The sequence below is a fragment of the Haliotis cracherodii genome, unplaced genomic scaffold (assembly GCF_022045235.1).
Source record: "Haliotis cracherodii isolate W230 unplaced genomic scaffold, xgHalCrac1.p SCAF_23, whole genome shotgun sequence".
NCBI classification, from domain to species: domain Eukaryota; kingdom Metazoa; phylum Mollusca; class Gastropoda; order Lepetellida; family Haliotidae; genus Haliotis; species Haliotis cracherodii.
The window spans coordinates 8,342,036-8,365,125 of record NW_027266279.1 but is presented as its reverse complement, the minus strand read 5'-3'; the positions used below and the strand labels follow the sequence as shown (position 1 = coordinate 8,365,125).

At 39.9% G+C, this 23,090-nt stretch overlaps 1 protein-coding gene across 7 annotated transcripts in view; it reads right to left on the bottom strand.

Annotated features, from left to right (window-relative positions):
* The window catches only part of LOC139471808 (actin filament-associated protein 1-like 1), a 127,648-nt gene that overhangs the window by 60,098 nt on the left and 44,460 nt on the right, over positions 1-23,090 (bottom strand). For 2 of the 7 annotated variants that reach the window (XM_071254304.1, XM_071254300.1), the window contains exon 1: positions 9,792-10,094. The exons of 1 other annotated variant lie outside the window; for it this stretch is intronic. In XM_071254304.1, the coding sequence (XP_071110405.1) occupies positions 9,792-9,855 (64 nt within the window). In that variant the 5' untranslated portion in view covers positions 9,856-10,094. Of the gene's footprint in view, positions 1-9,791; positions 10,098-23,090 lie in introns of those variants that run through there. 4 more of the 7 variants (XM_071254302.1, XM_071254305.1, XM_071254303.1 and 1 more) reach the window with 3 other exon arrangements.

Here is a 23,090-nt window from a genome sequence, read left to right as displayed (position 1 = left end):
TTGGCAGATGACAAGATAGACACAATTTTTATGGATAACAACTTCTTTAATACTGTAAAAAGCGACGTTTCGGTATAGATCCTTTTACCGAGACAACTTGTTTAAAAATACAGCAAACTACAAACACGACAAAAAAGAAATGTGTAAGGGCTGATATCGTTTGTTTGTTTGTTTGTTTGTTTGTTTGTTTGTTTGTTACTACATTCAGCTGTACAACAGCAATATTGATGGCAACCTGGACCAGTCAATCCAGTGATTAATCACACACTCAATCAACCAATTTAAGTCACCAAGCTGGACAACCCGATCCATTAAGTCGCCTCTTACCACGGACCAGCAAAGATTGCTCTGAACCTATTCTAACCCAGAATCCCCTGGTGAATGTAAGAGCTGTTCTTTCATAAGTTCTTTGTATCAGTCGGACATTTTGAATATCGGTTCTCATTTTGATTTCCTGTATCTGTGACAGCATGAAAACACTGAATCAGTGATCGGAGGCGAGGTTGTTGTAGCCATGTTTGTTGTAGGTCTGACTTAACATCACTGTATGGAGTAGGTGCCTGGTTATTGTTACATGGACGTGTTGTGATTGGGTAACTAATCCTACTAATCTCCTATCCTGTACGGCTGGAAATATATAAACATTGTGTCAGTGATGAAAGAATAAATATTCATGCATTGCTTTACAGGTGAGTGAGTGAGTGAGTGAGAGAGAGAGAGAGGTTGGGTGAGTGAAAGTGGTTGTGTGAGTGGAATGGAGTGGTTGTGTGAGTGGAGTGGAGTGGTTGAGTGAGTGGTTGAGTGAGTGGTTGAGTGAGTGAGTGAGAGAGTGGTTGGGTGAGTGAGTGAGTGAGTGAGTGAGAGTCACTCTAGACACAAAAAACTTAAAAAATAACTAAAAGGCTCCAATACTTTGGCAAGTCTAGATTTCTTTACTTACTGAAAATAAAGAGATATGCTGGGTGCCTTTCTATTATATATCAAAGAAATTTAACCATCAAATCTTCAAATATTTTCATTTCAGAAACTAAATGCTCGTCCAACTCTGAGTAACCACGATAGCCAGGTTTGATCATCTCAATTACTGTTAATGTCAGAGTAATCAGGCAGGCTTTGTTACACTAACAGCTGATAGTGACACAATGTTACCTCTGGAGGGCACACTACACACAGTAGTCACACACCACTGTCAACCCCTGACCCCGATGCTATCAGCTGACCTCTACACAATACATAGGTATAGTTATACCACAACTAGCTGATAACTGATTCTTATCCACGTCGAGAGCCGGGAGGCTATTGTGAGGAACGATTAATTGCATTTAGGGACGTGTGGGGGGTAAGCTTTTATACATGGAATCGATCACCATGTAAAGTAAATACTTGTGGTCAACGACTGAAGGCATCTTTCCAGCAGGTCTATCACACAGGCATTAAATGTGTCTCGAGCATTGGCCTGTTAATTTAAATCCTAAGAATCTATCATTTATATTGCCAATTATAAAATATTTTTCTAATTTCTTGCATCATATGAAGCTGACTCTGTTATCCATAAAATCAAATGCTTGACAACTGACATTATATTAAAGGACAGGAATATATTTATTTTATGAAAAAAATATATCTAGAAACGCATACAAAAGCAAGTCTAGCCAGCTCTAGCTAACTCTTTTCCACAGCATAGGGATTTTTTTTTTTTTTAAGATTCAAGAAGGATATTGTGTAATACATGAAAAGATTTCAGAAACTTAATGTTAGTCGACTATGGACCCCTCTCCTTGACATATGAAGGCAAGGTTCAGTCAGTTCATGTAACAAAGATGCTGGAGATTTATGTGGCTATTGGCAGTGCTCATGAACTGACCATCATGGGTAGCCTCAATTTGAAACATAAAGTAAACTCCATCATATTAAATGTGATGAAATCATGTCTCTCTCCATGGCCATTTTCAAACTCACTGTAATGACCGGCAGTGAGGTCATCAGCTGACTGTTTGCGTCATGACCTGGAGAGCAAACTGCAGTCAGTGTACAGTAGGTTGTTCAGACCATACTGCTACTCCACAAAACTCGCAGTGACCCAGGACAGACCTCAACTTTCCCTCACACCGGCAATCACCACATGACTACAGATTCATTTCCAACTACCATATTCGACGTAATAAGCGCCCCGCTCTAATAAGCGCGCATGGCGATATATGCTAATATATTGTCTAGTGAACAATCCCAATTAGCACCCCTTCCAATTGATCAATTTACACAAGACTTATCTATTCTCGTATAATACACACTTGTGTGTTATATGCACCCTTACTTATGGGGAATTTAATTCTGGAATAACATATCTGTCGTACATAAACATTTCAGGCTGTCAGCATAAACCGCGAATTTTATCTTTCAACTCTGTTTTTTCCCCACCAAAATAATATTCTAATAATAGCCCCCTATTCCTAATTGGAGAGCGCCCTGGACCGAATACGGTAATAGTAAGGACCTGTATTGATTTCCACACCAAGAAACATTTTGCATTGAATCTTCAACATGCCCACACCATGACCAGGGTGCCGTTCTGCAAAGCGATCTTAGCGCTAAGGTGATCGTAACTCCCATACCTAAGCATAGACTTTTGACAGTTGTAGTGCTAAGGTTGATTTGGACAACGGCACCCTAAAACATTTCTAGTTTCCATGGCCTAACTTGTATCAAATCTTGAAAGTTGTTTTTCTGAAAAACATACTTAGAACCAACCAAAACCCATAGGAAATAATGTTATACATAAATCAGGTACTCAAGACATACAAAGACATGATGAAGCCCACATGGGATCTGATAATAAATCCTGGTAGAGGCAGGATGCCTTGACATTTGGAATCTAACAAGAATTTCTGCAACTGCTTACAGACATTTTCCGAAAAATTCTCCCCTGTGAGAGGAATTATCAATGGCGCTGAAATCGGAGCCAATGTTGAAGGGGGCTTAGATGAACGAACCTATATATAGAATAAGTATTTCAGGAAAAACCTACAGATTATGTTTTTACTGGGGACATATTTTTCCATATCATCTGTTTATCTTGAATGAAAGACAAAAAACTAGGGTTTTGGTTTTCACAGATGTGTTTTGATTTTACACTGCCGGTGATCATGTTCTTGGCTTGAAACATCTGAAATATTTACAACTTTGTTGAAACCCATGAGCACACGTATAATTCTGACGAACACGATCAGGACCATTCTGGGATTTGAACCCATGATCCTAGTGTTGGCCTAATGACCATATGGACCCATTGCTGATCTGGGTAAGAAGAGGGCCCATAATTCTGTTGTTTGTAAGAGGGGACTTAAACTGGGCTAGAATTCTATCATGATATGACATTTATACTAAGTTCCCATATAATAATTAGATCCACAAGTGCTTTTATAAGTTATCATTGTGTAACATTTATACAAAATTTCATATAATTATAGTTAGCAAGTAATACATTAATCAAGGTAAAATGCAGACACAAAATATCAGTAGTCTCAGTTACAACTTTTTAGATAGATGCTTGCCTAAGGTAACAAGATTCCACCTCCCAGATACAAATCAATAAGACAAAAGTTATGTTTTATAGATTTACTGAACTAAAATAGTTCAAGGCGACCTTGTTTGTCATTAGAGGCGATAAACGGGATCAGGTGGTCAGGCTCACTGACTTGGTTGATGCATGCCATCGTATCCCAATTGCATAGATCAATGCTCATGACGTCAATCACTGGATTGTCTGGCCTCGACTCTGTATATATCATATAGCTGGGGCGTTAAACAACAAACAAACAAAACCAAAGTTTCAACTTCTTGAGTTGGTGACAACTGGTGATCTGGTACTCACACTCTCTTCACAACCACTCAAAGAAAAGATAACACTAAACTTCACAGAACCCTTTTAAGTGAGTGAGTGAGTTGGGTTTAACGCCGCTTTTAACAGTATTCCAGTTATATCTCAGCGTGTCAGCTTAATGTGGGTGGAAAGCCCGAAGTGATGCAGGTCTCAGACGTTTACCACTTCGGTGAAACCCACGTGCACGGGTATGGTGCTGACAAACCTAGAAACATAATCAGAGTGAACCGGGATTCGAACCCACAATCATAGGTTTCTGGCGTGCAACTCTGCACAGCGAATCCCTGCGCCTTAGATGACTGGGCCACCCATGCCCCCAGAACCAGTTTAAACTGCAAGAACCTGTAAGAATGCTTCACACTGCTCCAATTCTCCCATCATTACGACAAGCACACTAAAGCTGATGTCACCATGGCAGCAACACTCACAGCTTCCACTACCAATCACCATTAGGATATTTATCAATACTGATCCATTATTTACCAAACACATTTGGGGCTTCCAATCAACAGCACATGCAAGGAATTGTCAAAACAAACACATTTGTAACGTTTGAAGGTTACAACTATTCACAACAGAACACATTCTCCGCCTGTTTCAAGAGCTTAAGTGCACAGTGGAGTAGAGGATTGTGTTCCCAGTGAGTTTAGCCGCCCCCTCACCCCCCACCCCCCTACACCCCACCCCCCTCCCCCCTACAGTTGGTGAAGGAAATATCATGTTTTCATGTTAACAAGTCAGACATGTTTTCAAATATTTACAATTCCTTAAGCTGTGTTGAATGAATTTGAGCAACTTCCTTCTAGTTATTATTATCAATCACTGGTTATAACGGGTCTGTCAGTCTATTGTTTGTGGTTTCGTGTATTTTGTAATGTCAGTTACAGCAGAAGAAGATAATATGCCCAATGCCTTTGTCCAAAGATGAAAAAAAAGATTATTATAAGAGACTCGATACAGTCTGAAGCAGACTCTCATTAGTATGATGATGATGATGATGATGATGATGATGCAACTTTGATTAATGTGATATGATCATGATGATGAGTATTGACATAAAATACCAAGCCAATTATGTTGTTGCAGGGGACATTGCGAGCAAATGTATTGATTCATCACACGAACTTGTTATTGTTGTGCATCGGCAGTGACAGATCGGCGGTGTTTGAAAACAATTCCTTGTTTGACACGAGGACGGATTGTTTAGTGCTACTATTTATGACAATTTTTTACACTGCATTTATTATTGCCATGAAATGTTTTCAGTTTTGAATGTAACGATATTTGGGTAGAGGAGAATTTTCATGCTCGGAAACTAGTCCAGTTATGAATGAGTGAGTGAATTTGGTTTAAAGCTGCTTCGAACAATATTTAACAGGATGTCAGTTTAATGTGGGAGTAAAACTCAACGTGATGCAGGTCTTAGGCATTTACCTCACGAACATGGTATGGTGCTGATAAACGTAGAAACAGTATCAGGGTGATCCTAGGATTCTGGCATGCCAAAGGGATGCAACTCTGCACAGATCAAGTTATGACAACTTCACATGAACAAAGATGATTTCAAAACATAGTTTCTGTCTAATGAATATTCATCATCATTAGATCTCATTGATTAACTACATAATAAGCTGAACAAGGCTATGTGACCAAATACAAACTCCCAACACAATCTCCCCAAGTGACTACTCATATCAAACTGATTGAATCTCCTTAAGCAAGACTAGTTTACAAACAGTCCACTATGTTTCGAAAGCTTCCAATTTCACTGCGTCACTTGACACAAACTACAAGGCATCTATATACATACAGCTCCTCGAGATATTGTCCAGAAATAACGAAAGTATATATTTCCGAGGCAAGGGGCACCTGTTCCTTCTCGACCACCACCCAGGAGAAGTACTGACCATCGTCCAGCTCTGCAGCTCAGGTGGGGCCCTCGCTGCTGTAGCAGAGTGCTCCAGTGATTGTGGTGAAACATTCCCCCGTGCCCCTACTTGGTGATAGAATCAGGGTGCAAGGCAACGTTTGGAGAGACCATGTGATGATCCCGGTCAGAATTGACCTTACTATAGTTAGAGGCGACAAATGGGATTGGCCGGGTGGTCAGGCTTGCTGACTTGGTTGAGAAATGTCATCACATCCCAATTGTGTAAATCGATGTTCATGATGTCAATCACCGGTTTGTCTGGTCCAGACTTGATTATTTTTACAAAGCATCATGCAGAGTGTTGTGCATAGAACATATCTCTGATCAAAGTGTTATGGAGAGACAAACCATCCCTGATGAAAGCATTATGCAGAGAACATCCCTGATCGAAGTGTTGTTCAGAGAACATCCCCCGGTCAAAGCTCTGTGCAGTGAACATCCCTGATCAAAGTGCCGTGCAGAAAACATCCCCGATCAAAGCATTGTAAAAAGAACATCCCCGATCAAAGCATTGTCTAGAGACCATCCCTGATCAAAGCAGGGTGTAAAACATCCCTGATCGAAGCCTTATGCAGAGAACATCCCCGATCAAAGCAGGGTGTAGAGAACCTCCCTGATCAAAGTAGGGTGTAGAGAACATCCTTGTTCAAAGCAGGGTGTAGAGAACATCCCCGATCAAAGCAGGGTGTAGAGAACATCCCTGATCAAAGCAGGGTGGAAAACATCCCTGATAGAAGCCTTATGCAGAGAACATTCCCGATCAAAGCAGGGTGTAGGGAACCTCCCTGATCAAAGCATTGTGAAGAGAACATCCCCGATCAAAGCAGGGTGTAGAGAACATCCCCGATCAAAGCAGGGTGTAGAGAACCTCCCTGATCAAAGCAGGGTGTAGGGAACATCCCCGATCAAAGAAGGGTGTAGAGAACCTCCCTGATCAAAACATGGTGCAGAGAACATCCCCGATCAAAGCAGGGTGTAGAGAACCTCCCTGATCAAAACACAGTGCAGAGAACATCCCTGATCAAAGCACGGTGTAGAGATCATCCCTGATCAAAGCGCTGTGTAGAGAACATACCTTATAAAAGGGCTGTGCAGAGAACATTTATAGCCCCTGAGAATGGCCAGTCAGCTCCAGAACTTGCATCATAAGCTTAATGAGTCCATGTTCTGTTTAGGGTGGGTCACAAACACAGATGTTTAGACGAGGAAATTGGTTGCAAGATGACTAATAACTGACACACGTACATTTCATGGATCACATGACACTCCACCCATGGAACACAACTCTGGTTATATTTCTATTGGAAGTGTAATAAAATGAAACATATTCTTATTTCTACATTCTTCAAAATGTTCATAATCATCATAACATAATTCCCACCAATTGTCATTGATCTATATATGGTTAAGGGCCTGACTAGGTTACAATCATCATCATCATCATCATCATCATCATCATCATCATCATCATCATCATCATCATCGTTGTCATCATCATCATTGTTGTCATTGTCATCATTATGGTATCATCATCGAAAATATTTACATATGAGTCATATTCATAATTCAAAAGAATGTCAAAATAAATAGCACAGTTAACCTCACATCAACAACAATTCACTAATGTTATTGATTAATAATTTTAATGCAAGCTGCATTAAAAAGAAAGAAAGAAAGCCTTGAGTTGAGGACACCCTGTATAAATATTCCAGTATACCGTCTCAACTGACACATAAACCTTGTCTCCATTATAAAACATTACAGACAGGTAGGAATTTGAAAAATTCAATATCTTTTCACCAGAAAGTAAGAAACTGTTATGAGATCCAGCTGCCCTGCTGGGTGTTGTCGTGTCTGTTGTTGTTACACAACGTTGTGAGTGTTGTCACACCAAGCGTGACCGGTGATACAGACGTTTATCACCCACAGTGACAGCTGTAATACGTGGATGATCACAAGAGTGACAGCACATGTACTGTGGAATGTCTCCACAAAAGAACATACTCAACCTCACATTTCCCAAAATTATTTTTTTATGAGGCTCCCCACTCCAAGTTGACAGCTGAGAGCCTGGATACTAACAAGGATGCTGTTGTACAAAGTCATCTTAGCGCTAAAGTGACCATAACTCCCATACCTTAACATGGACTTAACGAGAGTCTTAGCGCTGAAGGTGTCTTGTACAACAGTACCCAGTTCCTCTTTGCCTCCTGTTTAACGCAGCACTCTGCGATATTCCTAGACTAATATATAGTCTCTGAAATGAACATATCATACAGAAAAAAACAGTTGTTCAGTTATCTTAATAAAAATCTAATAAAAAGGGAGCCCAGTGATTCTCTTCACTGCAGTAATCTAGACTTGCCAAACATTATAGACTTGCATGGGCTGTAGTTGATATAAATGTATCAGGGTCTGTAAGACAGACTACAATATTCCAGTTACATGATGACCTGTATTATCAAGTCTGGACCAGACAAACCAGTGATGGATATTATGAGAAACATCCAACACTGTCGGGGTACATTGACATGCAATCCACCAAGTCACCAAGCCTGACCACCTGATCCATTAAGTCACCTCTTACAACAAGCATGGGTTGCTGGGGAGCTATTCTAAACCTGAATCCCCCTGAATCCCCGGGTATCCCCACAGGTTGACCAGTATATAAATCTCTGCTCATATTGTTAACAATCACGGGTTTAGACACTAGTCTAGTAAGTTGTGATACTGCATTGATAAGTTGACAAGTATATAAGCCCCAGAATCAATGCATGTCAGCAGAAATAACAGATGATGACCACACCTGTGGCACCAATGACCTTGTATAAAGTACCACAGGACATAGATCACAATGGACACAAATTTAACCAAACCAGTTGATCCTGGCATGGCTAAGGGGGACAATTCTCTTCACTAATTTGCTGGACCTTCCCGAAATTGTGAAATAAACAGGAAAGCAACATCTATGTGTATTATCAGTTCATGATAATCCAGTTCATGTCTACCATAAATATGAATATTAAAAAGTAACAAAAAAATTTGCAAACCGATGATATTCTGTTTAAAATTAGCCAGAGAGTATGTGCAGTTGATGAGAGTGATGATTTTTTTCAAATTGTCACATCAAACAAAATGATAAATAAACAAAATTCAAAATTTAATATAGTTTTTTACTGTTAATCAACTGAACACAATTGTTAAAAAACATATCTTTTCAAACCTGAATTATAAATCATTCTGATTCAACAAATTATCTTATCAACACAACAAACAAATTATTCCATTACAAAATCTAACAGTTCTCGAAAAAATAATTACACAGATGCACCATTGAATATGAATATATAAATGTTGATAATACATACACGTACATATAAATGTCAAAACAGTTACCTAAACGTAAATCACTTAACCACCCACCCACAACATTCACACACTGCTCTGCCTAGAATTCTCAAGGACCTCGCCTGAGTAGGCAGATAGGCACAATGCCTAATAGAGGCTGCTAAGTTTCGTGTTGTTGTAGTACAATTGACCAACACCATCTATAACAAGGTATTCCTGGAGAAACTGTCACTGAGCATATCATTTGTTGTGATATCATTTCACCAGTTTCAACATTACTGACACATTAATAAGAATAACAAATTCAAAAAGGTTTCTCTTGTCAATCATGTCAAAGTTTTGTATTGAAATACATTGACAATTTTGCGAATGAAAAAAAAAACTTAACAAGACTGCAAGTGTTTATGTAAAATATGACCAAAACTTACATTCAGACAAAAAAAACTTGCACCATGAATAGTAAAATATATTCAAGATATGTCAGAGTTGAAGGTCATGCAGAAAGACCTTTGACTGGAAATCAAATATTGGAACAAGCTTAACATGTCTCCTCCCTGACTTCTCTTCCCTGGCCTACAAGGTAGCTACTTAAATCTAGGTAGTCATCTGCAACTCGCAGCCATCCACACTCACCTAGCCAAATCGCCTTTGCCCTCAGCTGTCGAAGCGTGTTTGGCGAATCTGTAGATGACGCCATCAACTAGGACCATGGACTTTCACATCTCACCAGGTAACAAAGACGATGGTCATCCAACAAAGACAAAATCCAAAATGTGCTCCAATACCCCTCCAAGAAACAAATGCCGATGCCCTGCCTCCTCCGATCTTCTTCAGAATTCCTTCACACAAAACAATCTCCCAGGCTGAAGAGTGATCCTGGTTTATTTTTGGCTGCTGGCACTCTGTCAGCTAAGGAAACATATGTTTGTAACTGTGAGCACCTGTGAGTAGCAGACGGCAAGAATGAGGCATCATGGGTACAATAGCTGCCCTATGGTGGGTTTTGTTGCGTTTGATAGGGTGTCACCAGGTCACTGGGTTCACTGTCCTCAAAGAAAAAAACTTCCGGACTTATTCAAAATTGCTTCCAAGTTTGCAGCATCATGTGAGTAAAATGTCTGACTAATTCAAGAATTGCCACAACAATGGCAGCACAAGATCACCACATAACATATCTCATCAACAACTCTAGAAAATGTATTTACTGTTTCTAATAAGTCATTCAATATCACGATACATATTTGTATCTGTCAGTGTGTCAATTATCCAGAAATCTTCAAAGTCAATACTCCCTTGTACTCAGTGTTTACAGTTGATCAACACTGCTTCACTAGACTGAATGTTTTCATTCAAAAGACTTCAAGAAACACTCCTTGTCATTCTCCATCATCACTGGTCAATCACATGTCAACATCATCACAGCAAGATACACAGAATTAAACCAAGATGGACACAAGTCTTTGATGTTTGTGAAGCAGATCAATAATACACCATGTCCTTCTGATCACAGAGAATGCTTGTCCATTCACAGACACATCTCCGTTATCTGGCTTCCTGAAGATTACTGCTGTCTCTGATGAACTCCGAGTTCGGTACATGTAACGAGGATCTATCCTTCAATTAGCAGCCTGTCTATTTTCTACAAATCTTGTGACTATCGAAGTCTTGAATATCTTCAAGAGTGATGATGACTATTTGTTCTGGCAGCAAGACAAACCTAAGTGCAGCGTCTGGTTCCACAGAATATCTGCATTGGCAGGTCTATGGAAGGAGACAGCTCTGTGATGGACGCCTTGGTAAAAATTCTGATTATGCACCAACATGAGGCAGAGAATGACCGATGATGCTTAACATCCTGGTACAAAAAGATAGATAACTCCGCAGTCAAACAGAATCAGCATAAACAAGCTGCCACACTGAAAACTCAGTCCATTGTTTGTTGTTTGTTTGTGGCAATATTCCAGTTAAATGACGGCTCCCAGTCCATTGAAGACAGTTTTAGTGTACTAGTCCTTATAATGATAACATATAGCAAAACCCTTAAAAAAGGCAATGTTCTACAAGTCCTTATGATTTCTTAACTATTGGTAAGTTTGGCAAGGACTATAGGACTAGTGCCAATTTCTAACGCTGTCAAGCTGCCACACTGAAAACTCTGTCTCCCAGTCCACTGAAAACACATTCATTAGGTTTCAAATATATACAGAAACACAATCATTTGTTTCAAGAATAAACAGGAACACATCATATGTTTCTAGAATTAACAGAAACACATCAATTGTTTGATCTTCTGATGCTGCACTTATAAAATGTTTTCAGTCATGCAGATGTGAAAACACATTCCAGTATCCCATCACAACCAACTGTATGGCTCCACTCAGATCCTGCAGACACACGGCTGACTGAGAGTGATGCATGGCTACATACTCAACACTGCTCGGAATCCCACTCATGATTTACTGCTCCATGAAGAATTCAATAAACGTGTTGGAGAGTTATCCAATATGCACTCAATGTCATGGAATCCATCACGAGTGATGGTTTAATATCAAGGTCACAAGCACTTCCGAATAAAGAAGTCGAAGATTAAATCCAACGCAGAAGTCCACCATGTGCACTGGTGAAGCTGACCGCATATTGGTCTTTCCTTATTAAGCATTTCAAGCATCACAACCCAATATGTGCCTATAGTCTGGAGCCAGGAGCCAGCCCATATACCAATTATCTCCTCTGGAACCAGCACATATACCAATTATCTCCTCTGCATCTCAGCTGGGGCACTGTTATTGCACAGTTGTCAATGCTCAAACCATCAAGACAAAAACCCTGGCAGCTAATGCTGATAACAGCACCGGGGACCCATGGGCCACTTAATTGTGTCTCTAACCTCCAGTCTCTGCCACCAAAGAAGTCAAAAGTCAGAACATAAATAATACCTACCACCAATGTTTACCAGATTGAGTTTTGACATGCACAGTAAACACTAGATGAAGAATTCTCCATACCAGTACCAGACAATAACTATCATATAAGATTTTAAAGATAAAGAAATGGTTGTCTAACAATGAGAAAGTCTGTCCCCCTATTGTTGACCACGGAGCAGTAGAAACAAGCATTCCTTTGAGAAGGTATCTAGCATCTATACTCTGTTTAGCAACTCCATCCATTACAAACTTTCACAAACACGAACATATCCGATGGTCCTGTGGAAGTGAACTGACAAGCCATGTTTAATAATCCTCTATGAGATTAATCCACAGCACGGGAATCCAGTTCAAAGAATCTTCACACATAATATCTATCATCCTTGAGGAATAGCTCACAACTGTATGTCAGCCACAACCACCCAGTCTGAGATAACTGTCCAGATGACATGTGACCGGTCAGCAACAATGGCCAATAAACCAGCGGTCACCTCCCTGTCAGTGCGGTCACCTCCCTGTCAGTGCGGTCACCTCCCTGTCAGTGCGCCAAGTGTGTTGATAGCTGTGGAGAACCAGCGTAAATCAATAGGACCGAGCCCCTTTCCTGGAGTCTGGGGAGCCTCAGCCTCGAACCTGGTCCAGGTCAACACAGCCCTTGCATTGTCCTCTCTGTGATGAGTTAGGGATCTATGGTGGAATATTCATGATGCAAACACGAGTAAATGACCTGATCCCCATGTTACTGCTTCCTCTTAGAATTCTCCCACACTACCCTGTGACTACACCTCTGATTCACTGAATCCAATTATAACTTAATCATAGCACTGCACTGTAACAAGTTTGTCAAAATAGGTTGGAAAATTAGTTTAGCAAAAAGTAAATTTCACAGAACTAGTTTTAAGTCTAAGTTATGCGTATTTTGTATGCACCCCATTTGAAAATATTGAATATGCAAGAGACAAATACAAAATAAACACTGCTCTTTCCTACTTCTCATAACATATGGCCTGATTGTATCAAGTCAAATATCTCACCGAGAAACACACAACTTGCATAACCATTGTTACATGTCTAGTTTGTGAAACCTCGTTTTTGAAGTCATCAAATCCAAATTTAAGTCTTGTACAGTACTTCATAAACATGATTAATATATCTACCCACAAGTAAAGATGAAATCTTAATAACAGTCTCCAAACACAAACATCTAAAGGAAAGGTTTGCAAACAGATAATGATTTAGAATTTCATAAAAAAAAAATTTTTATAAATCAGAAGTTAGCTAGGGACTAATCTGGGATCTCAACCAACAACCAGCAGATCTAGGCAAAACTAAGAGACGCAACTCTGCGCAGTAAATTCCACTAGCCTCCCACACCTCTGGTGGAGCAGCATGCACTGTTCAGGCAACTCCAGGGAGATGATGACTGACTAGATCACCTGGGCATGATGGCTTCGCCAAGCGTAAACCTAACTTCAAGAAACATGCCCCTCCAAACAGCCCCATGGTCATAAATGTCAGACACCAGATCTCCACTACTCTGAACTGACTGGCATCCCTAGACTAACATCTAGTCTCTGAAATGAACTATTTTACAGAAAAAAACAGTAGTTAAATTATAGTAAAATATATAATAAAAAGGAGACCAGAGACTTTTCATTTATCTAGACTTGCCAAATATTATAGACTTGCATGGGCTTTATATATATATATTTCAGAGTGTTTGACAGACTAAAACATGTCAGAAAAGTCCAAATCTTTAGAGCTGCTCGGCCAAGTTGTCGTATTAGGTCGTCATTTTGAGTGGATGTTAGGTTAAACAAATAGGCTGAAGTAACAGCTGTGACTTAAAAATGAAGGCGGTCCTGGGTTCTGTGAGGCTGATGCTATAGTATTGGAAGATCTAGGGACCCATATGTTCAGAATATATTATCAGGGTTATCACAAGGACTTATTTTAAACTTGAATTGCTTCACTTGAGCTGAAGTCATGGACCAAGCTCTCTTGTTGTGAAGACCGAGTTACATGCAATGAATGACTTGTATGCTACAGACTGAGCAACATTCTCAACAGGGTTATCTGATGTTCCTGAGAGTGAGTGAGTTTGGTTTTACGTCGCTTTTAGCAATATTCCAGCAATATAACGGCGGGGGACACCAGAAATGGACTTCACACATTCTACCCATGTCAGGAATCGAACCCGGGTCTTCGGCGTGACAAGCGAACGCTTTAACCACTAGGCTACCCGACCGCCCCGATGTTCCTGAGAGACTTAAATACTCAGGACTGGGTTCAGTCTTATTCTGTTTGTATTTGTTACCCAACAGCAGATTGTTCCCAAGGCAGTAGTCATACAGACCCTGAAACAAATATATCAAATACAGCTCATGCAAGTCTATAATGTTTGGCAAGTCCAGATTACTGCAGTAACTGAAATAAAGAGAGTTTCTGGGCTTCTTTTTATTCTATTTTTATTCATATAATTTAAAAACTTCTTTCTTTTCTGTATGATACATGTATGTTCATTTCAGAGACTAGATGTTAGTCTACCCAAGGCAGCACAAGGTAGTCCTGCCAAATACACTGCTCCCAAAAGCCAATTTATCAAGCTGAAAGTGTGAGCAAGTTTCCCTATCACCAGTCCAGCAGGAGTGTCACTGCGACTTATTGAGGCTAATTATGACGTGGAGTACCAGCAGTGTTCATTAGTGCTACCCCATTAGAGTTAGCGAAGGTGAGGCCTCCGAAGGTGAGGCCTCCGCTGCTCCAACATCACAACGCTGTCCTAATGATTGACAAATCACACTGATAGCTTTACTCAGCAGAGGAGTTCTTGTGAGGTTCCAAAGAGTGATTGACTCTCGCCTTATGCATAAAACTTGTCCTCAAGGTTTAAGGTATGTACGGTCAAATACTGTCATGTTACCTACAAAAAAACTCTGTTCCATCAACACTCTGGTGTTTCCCCTTCAAACAAACAGTTAAACTGCGATACCACAGATTTTTGCTAACCACTTAGCATGTGTCAGTTGAAAAGAAAATTAAAAAATATATTTCAGTAGTAAATATATTTTATTTCATTTGGCATGAAATTGTTTGGGAAAGTCTGTTTAGTGGGTAAACATAATGCCCATGGTTTTAAGGTATTTTCTATAATTTGAAGGCCTTTAAAGGAAGAATCAAACATTAGGCCTTTCTAAAGCTGGACTGTCAAGGGATAAACGTTCCTTGCCTTAACAGATAGCCCTGAAGGCATCAATCAAGAAAAGCCCACATTTCTACAAGTGATACTCTACACCAAAATTGTCCTCCTCAAATCAGTTTGTTGATCATATAATACCTCACAAACTGTATCCCAGCACTAGCATGACAGCCTGCAGACAAGCAAGTCTGGACCAGACAACCAATGACGGATATTAGGAGCAACAATCCACTGCATCCATGTCTGATGACACGCAATCAACCAATTCACTGAGTCTTGTCACCTGATCCATTAACAATGTTTAGCGAAGGTTGCTAAGGACCAATTCTAACCCAGATCCCCAGGGTGCTGCAATTACTAAAGTCTGTCAAGACCTAGCTCCACTTCTGAAGCACAAACACCTAACAAACTCCCCTCTAGAACAGTCACAACCTAACACTAGTTCTCCAGGCATTACCCACAAGCAAACGCTGCGAAGATGTTTTCTCTGAAATGTTCCTCCAAACAAAACACAAACATAACAAAGTTCCCGTAGCCTCAAACGACCTCAATCAATGTCAGTCAATCAATTCTCCAACAACGGAATCCGACAACTAGCATGATGATACCTGATGATCAGCTTCACCTGCTAATTAGATTGGATTAGGATGGAGCCCTTCCTCGTCCCATTCCATGCCAACACCTTCATGTTGCGGGCAATCAGGCGGATAGACTTGCACAAGTCTCTAAGGCAATAATTATTAGTTTAAATCATAATTTCTAGATTATACCAATAATAAGAACAAGTTGTCCCTATAAATAAACAGTGTCCTTCCACTTATTTAGACTTGCCTATTGTAAAGACAGAATACTATACACCCATGGACTTATCATTCAGTACAGACTTGGAGCAAGGCTATCAGGCCATTACCAGTCCAAGACAGGATCAGTTCCAGCTGATCGGCAACGGCAACAGAGTTACATCCCCGTGATTAAGGCAATAATTATTAGTTTAAATCATAAGTTCCAGATTATGTAAATAATAAGGACAAGTTGTCCCTATAAGAGACAGTACTGTCCACATATCTAGATTTGCTTATTAGGAAGATAGAATGACTACACATCCATGGACCTATCTTTCAGTACAGCCTTGGAGCAATACAGCCTCGAACCAGCAACAATTTCAATAGGACTATTGTTTGTTTTGCTTTTGTTTGTGTTTATATTTGGCTCTGGTTTGGGTCATGCGGCCAAGTTGCTCCATATATATTGGAGCAAGCCTAGGTGGACTTTACAGTCTTATTTATGGCTTCTCCAGAAGTATCTGTTTCATCAAGTAATTTGCTGTAGAGACTTGACTTAAACTGTAATACAGATTATCTCCCGTGGTGGCAGATGAGGGGGTTTATCTGCTGGAGTATCAGGACCAGATACACGCTCCACTTTCTGTCTCTACATTGATAAAGGTTTAATATCTCATATCATCTGTTCAAGGAGCTTGGGTGGTGATAGTTGTGAAGAATTAATCATTCGGTTATCAGAACATTAAACAGCTGAGTAGAGCTGGAAGGATGCGTGAGTGGATTATGTTCGGTCAGGAACATCCACGTAACAAACATCAGGGTGGTCTTGAGGTCACTGAACCAGACAATCCAGAGGTTGATAGCTAAGCATTAGGGTGTGACGACACACTAGCATGTAGTGATCAAGTAGTGATGATACCAGGTGTTAGCAAAGAGGTGAGTGTATCCTGCCCGACCAGTAACACCCATCACAAACACATGCAAAGGCCAATCAACTGTTTGCTTGAAAAAAACCACAGGAATATAAGATACAAGTCAAATTAGGGAATTGTGACAGGCACAGTCTGCCGAATAACAGAGAAACAAGCATTAGGCAGTGAAACCTATTCTCACCCAAAAAGTATCCAAAGAAATCCTTCTAATGCAGCAAGTGAGAAGGTTTAATGACGTGTAACAGTTGATCAAAAATATCACCAAAGACACTAAGAATGAAGTTCCCATATTATTGCGGTCATTGTTGTGGTATTTTCCCAAACATCACCAAAAAATAAACTTGAATAATAAACTTGAGAGCAATGTACATAACCAATGGTCAGTCAACAAGGAAATCCGTCCAAAAAACCAACAACATTTATTCCCAGAAATAAAGTTATCTTATCTACATATAGATATCTACAAAACAAAAAGTATAATCGAAATATAGCCCAGAAAAATGCTTAATTTCCACAGTGCCGAGGCAATCTAGACTTGCCAAAACATTCTGGACTTGAATAGATTTAATCTTTATGTATTCTTTATGCTGGGATACAGATAGACTTGCACAAGTCTCTAAGGCAATAATTTTGAGTTTAAATCATAATTTCTATATTATATAAATGCTAAGAACTAGTTGTCCCTGCAAGAGACTGGCATTCTTAAACTCTGATAATCTAGACTTGACTATCATGGGGACAGAATTACTATACATCATGGACTTATCATTCAGTACAGCCTTGGAGCAAGGCTAGGAGACAGACAATACCAGCAACTGATACCCAACACCTTGTCCAGCTAATTAACACTGCCTCAATCTGGACACATGCACCTTGTAACTGAAGGCCATCCATCCATCTTGACACAGTAATAGCTCCCCACATAACGGCTGTCACCTGAAATGGCTTATACCATGCACTGCAAATTACTGTGCACACATAAATCACTGCAGGCCATAATTAGGATTTCACAGCTCTAGTTCCGGCTGAAAACCTCCAGTACCCTTCCAAGTAGACTAACATCTAGTCTTTGAAATGAACATATTTTACACACACAAAAAAACAGTTGTTAAATTATAGTTATAAAATATAATAAAAAGGAGTCCAGAGACTTTCTTCATACTGCAGTAATCTAGACTTGCCAAACATTATAGACTTGCATGGGCTGTATTGGACATATTTGTTTCAGGGTCTGTATGACTAACTACCTTCCAAGGAAGAGTGAGGGATCACTTGCTCGGAGTGGAAGCGACTTACTAATTAAAGGATTCACTGTTGGGTCCATAACAAATAGTGTTCAACGACTTGAGTGGTTTTGTAAAGGATCTGAATACAGGCGATCTGGTTTACATAGGCCTTGGAGATGTGGGTACCTTCTACAAAGGGACAGTTTGAAGTCAGTACACAGGTATTGTGTTAAGATCTTCTCAGCGCTTTGATCTCTTTGTGGAAATGAGTCCCACACAAATCCATTTTGTTTGGTGTTTAGGGTGCAGTATTCCATCGCCATGACAACAGCCTGTAAATGATCGAGTCAGGATTAGGCAAAAAAGTGGTTGATATGAGCAAGGATCCATGCCTCAGGATACAAGGACACACAATCCACCTGACCACCTCATCCATTCTGCTACTGTGTACAACAAACAGAGGTGCTGGGGACATGGTATCTGCACTTAGTGACATGAAAGGCTTATTATCTGTATCCCCAAATCCATACTACTGCCCTACACTCATCGCCATTGTGGTAGTGAGTGAGTGAGTGAGTGAGTGAGTATTATTTTTAGCTGCTTTTAGCAATATTCCAGCAATATCACAATGGGGGACACCAGAAATGGGCTTCATACATTGTACCCATGTCGGGAATCGAACCCGGGTCTTCAGCTAGACGAGTAAACGCTTTAACCACGCGGCTCCCCGACTGCCCCCATTGTGGTAGTGGAGTACACTTAGAATACATATCATGTTGTTCACATCACTAACCAACAATATGTCTGTCCAGGCTCGATAACTGTCATGGTCACCATGACACAGCTGTCCACTGAAGACATCCTGACTGCCATCTGATGGTACCACTACAATGGAGCAATCAGAATCTGCATGCTATTGGTCAAGGTCACCTACAGTATTCGACGTGATAAGTGTCCCACAGCGATATTTGGCTGTCAGCATAAACCAAGATATTTATGATTTTTCAACTGTTTTTTTTTTTCACCAAAATTATATTCTAATAAGAGCCCCCTATTTCTAATTTTGAGAGCGCCCTGGGTGCTTATTACATCGAATACGGTATATATTACATGGGCGGATACAGCTTTTTTTAAAAGGGGGGGTGCACAATTAAGATCTATTTATTTTCTTTGGTGGTAATTTATACAGAAATAAAGAATTTTTATTATGTTCACCAGTCCACATGATCCATGGCATGGCAGATGGGCCGTCAAATAGACATGTCAGTTAACTGCAGGCCAGGACCCATACAACTGGGAGATCTTCCTGCCCGGGCAGGCCCTTATTTAGAACACTGATACCAACAGGACTCCTGAAAACACTACTTTCCACAGAACTGTCCTGAATGACAGAGTTCCTCACTATCGTTTACCAAGATCTACAACTTCTGTTAACTGCCACATCTAACTTGGAGGAGTAGCAAACTTCGTTCCTTCCTGCTGAGCTCAGATTAAGTGTTAAATTACCCTTGAAATGTGTATGAAATCACTATCACTGAATCTTTGCTGGAACTAACTTATCTTGTTGAGTGTAATTACACGTGGTGTCAGTAGGGCACTGGTCAGTCAGCAGTCCACTGACCACACACAATAGGAGGAGGTGGCCAGCCAAGCCCAGTCTTCTACTGACCGCTCAATCATGATGACAACTACACTACTACACAACCTTCGCCTCACATTTGTTGGTTTCACGCCACACTCGGCAATATTCCAGCTATATGACGGCGGATGTAAATAAGTGTCTGGACCAGACAATCCAGTGATTGATATCACGAGTAACGATCCACGCAATATACGATGACATGCATCTCCCAGCCTGACCACCCGATCCTGTTAGTCACCTGTTACAACAAGCATGGGATGCTGAAGACCAATCTAATGTGGATAGTGACAGGTAAGTAATGCCTATCAAACAAGTTATAGTGACAGGGGTTCACCTAAAAGGTGCAAATAGGTGACTATATGGGAGCATTTTTAAATAGTTAAATACACTATTGCGCCATAGTAAGGAAACTACATTAATCCTTCACGAGCATGCAAAAGTAGCTCAAGGACTTCAAGTTATCTAAACTTTCTCTGCCAGCTGAAAATGCCACTGGAAAGCAGTTACAAAGTCTTCAGCGCAGGCAGACAGATGAGTCCCTGACTCATCAAGTTTCAACTGGGGATATGATTACATTAAACCTGCTGCTCAGTAAAAACACTTGGTAAACAAATCACTGCCACTGACCTGAAATGTTTGCTTCCGTTAAAATATTTACCATTGTTACTCACAAATCTTGTATTTTACTTTACCAATTTCTTTTACACACATTATTTTTTATGAAATTATTATGCTGACAAAGGACAATGGAACTGTAGCTCATTGTCATATTACCTTCAATGTCATCTTATGGTATTAAATTGAACTTATTCATTTAACTTATTAACATAATTAAAAATAATTAAATACAAAATGTTAAAAGTAAATAACAATTAATTATTCCAAAGGTCAGAAACTTAACCCAAATGATGAGATTGGTTATTTTCACAATCCCAGCTCATTCACAGCACAATCACAGCTCATTCACAGCACAATCACAGCACAATCACAGCAGGTGAGCTCCAGCATCCCATCAACACTGTCAGTGTCACTGATAACGCAAAGTTTAAGCAAATCTAGAGCTGGTGCTGGTCTGTCAGTAAGGTCGTCAGTGGAGGAGTATTTATTGTGGGGCACAGCATGGTCATATCGGTGCTGACACCGGGAGCTCCCACTGGCCAGAAGACTCGTTGTCAAGAGGGCATCCATTTATGTTGTTTATGTTGTTGACGATGTAATGGATAATAATCATACTTGGGAGGAAGGGCCTCACGTTCATTCTGTTTATAGTTTTTAATGTGAAGTTAACACGATACACAACTTTTCCACTAAGAAGATACACGTCTTATGATAATGAAACTGACATACGCATATGAAAGACATATTTTAACATTCATATGTTCATCATGAGACTGTATTCTTGAAATGATGTAAACACAGAAGCATTTAGACATTTACTTTACTTTTTGGATATATTTGAACTATTTGCCCGTGATCAAATATCATCGCAGCGACCCATCCTAGAAACAATATGAAGTCACCCAACAGGTTCATTTGATTATTTACAGACCTCCGTCATATAGCGGGAATATTGCCCAGTGCTGCGTTAAACAACAAAAAAAAACAACAAAAGGTTCATTGACAACTTCAGAAATCTCCCCTGTCAAGTTGATTGTGTCAGCCATTTTAATGTCTAATACACTTGAAGTACATGAACTACAACGCATTGTCACTGTGACTGACTTAGAGTGAGTTCTTAATAGACATTTATCATCCAAAACTGGCTCCCACAGGAAATATCGCTTGGGTGAGATCAAGCGATATATACATTGTAGATATCGCTGCAATGAAATTGCATCACAATGCTTTGCAGAAAATTGTGACATCACTGGTTACTATGATGTCACAATCAATTAAAAAATGACATCACTCGTGTTGATATATTTTATATCAAAAGACACTCAGGTGATATTCTATGTCTCATGTAATGACAATATAATGTTATTTTTATCAATCTCATTAAAATCTGATCTTAGTTCTCGCTATAGCTAAACAAAGATCTGAGGACATCCCATTAAGGGTCATGTCAGAACGACCTTTCATCCAACCAATCAGAGTGTCGTTTACCAGATCATGAAAGTGACGGTCAGAATGTGTTTTCTAATGATGCAACCACGAAATATTTAACACGGGGTATTCCGAACGACAGATACAGGTTTTATGATTATATCCATACAATCTAGGCCATCTATCAGCCATTCAAGCATGTTCTTCTTATCAGTTTTAATTTTTTTAATCAAGAATATGTCAAAATATGTTTCGAAGTGTAGTCGCCAGTTTGAAACTAGTGTGGTAAAGCTCGAGAAAGCGGCCTTATGATTGGCTAATGTCAATTTCTTGTCAGTTATTTCATTGGTCGGTCAAACTTCGCGAAAGGTCATTCTGTCGTGACCCGTAATGGGATGTCCTCAGATCTTTGTTTAGCGGTAGCGAACACTAAGATCTGATTTTAATGAGATTGTTATTTTTATTTTCTTGTAGCCACACTACAAAAGATTTTCTGAAGACTAATTGGAGCATACATACACTCAAAGCTGGCTGTTGTGTGGCTGTCATTGTGAAAATGAAGTCCCGAAATGAAACTCTCCATTTTTCAGTGTACAAATTTGGGATATAAAAATATTAGATAATTTTTTTTTCAATTCCAACAATCATCCAGTTTGGCCCCCACTCAATGAAGGTCTGTTTACACTCCAATGAACTCACACAAAGTGGAAGTCAGTTCTTAAGTGTTATCTTCATACTCCCTTTCTCAATAACTGTTGCGGGCGGCCGGGTAGCCTAGTGGTTAAAGATTCGCTCATCACGCCGAAGACCCAGGTTCGATTCCCGACATGGGTACAATGTGTGAAGCTCATTTCTGGTGTCCCCCGCCGTGATATTGCTGGAATATTGCTAAAAGCGGCGTAAAATCAAACTCACTCACTCACTCTAAAGTGTTATCATAATCAGTTTGCAAGCCCAAAGGGTTTCATAGCACCCACACAAAGAGCCCTTCAGAAGCAAGGGAAGTAACTCTCACATTATATTTGTTTAGCTGACTCGAGATACCGTATTCGACGTAATAAGCGCCCCGCTCTAATAAGCGCCCACGGCGATATTTACTAATATATTGGCTAGTGAACAATCCCATTTAGCACCCCTTCCAACTGATCAATGTATAAAAGACTTATTTATTCTCATATAAT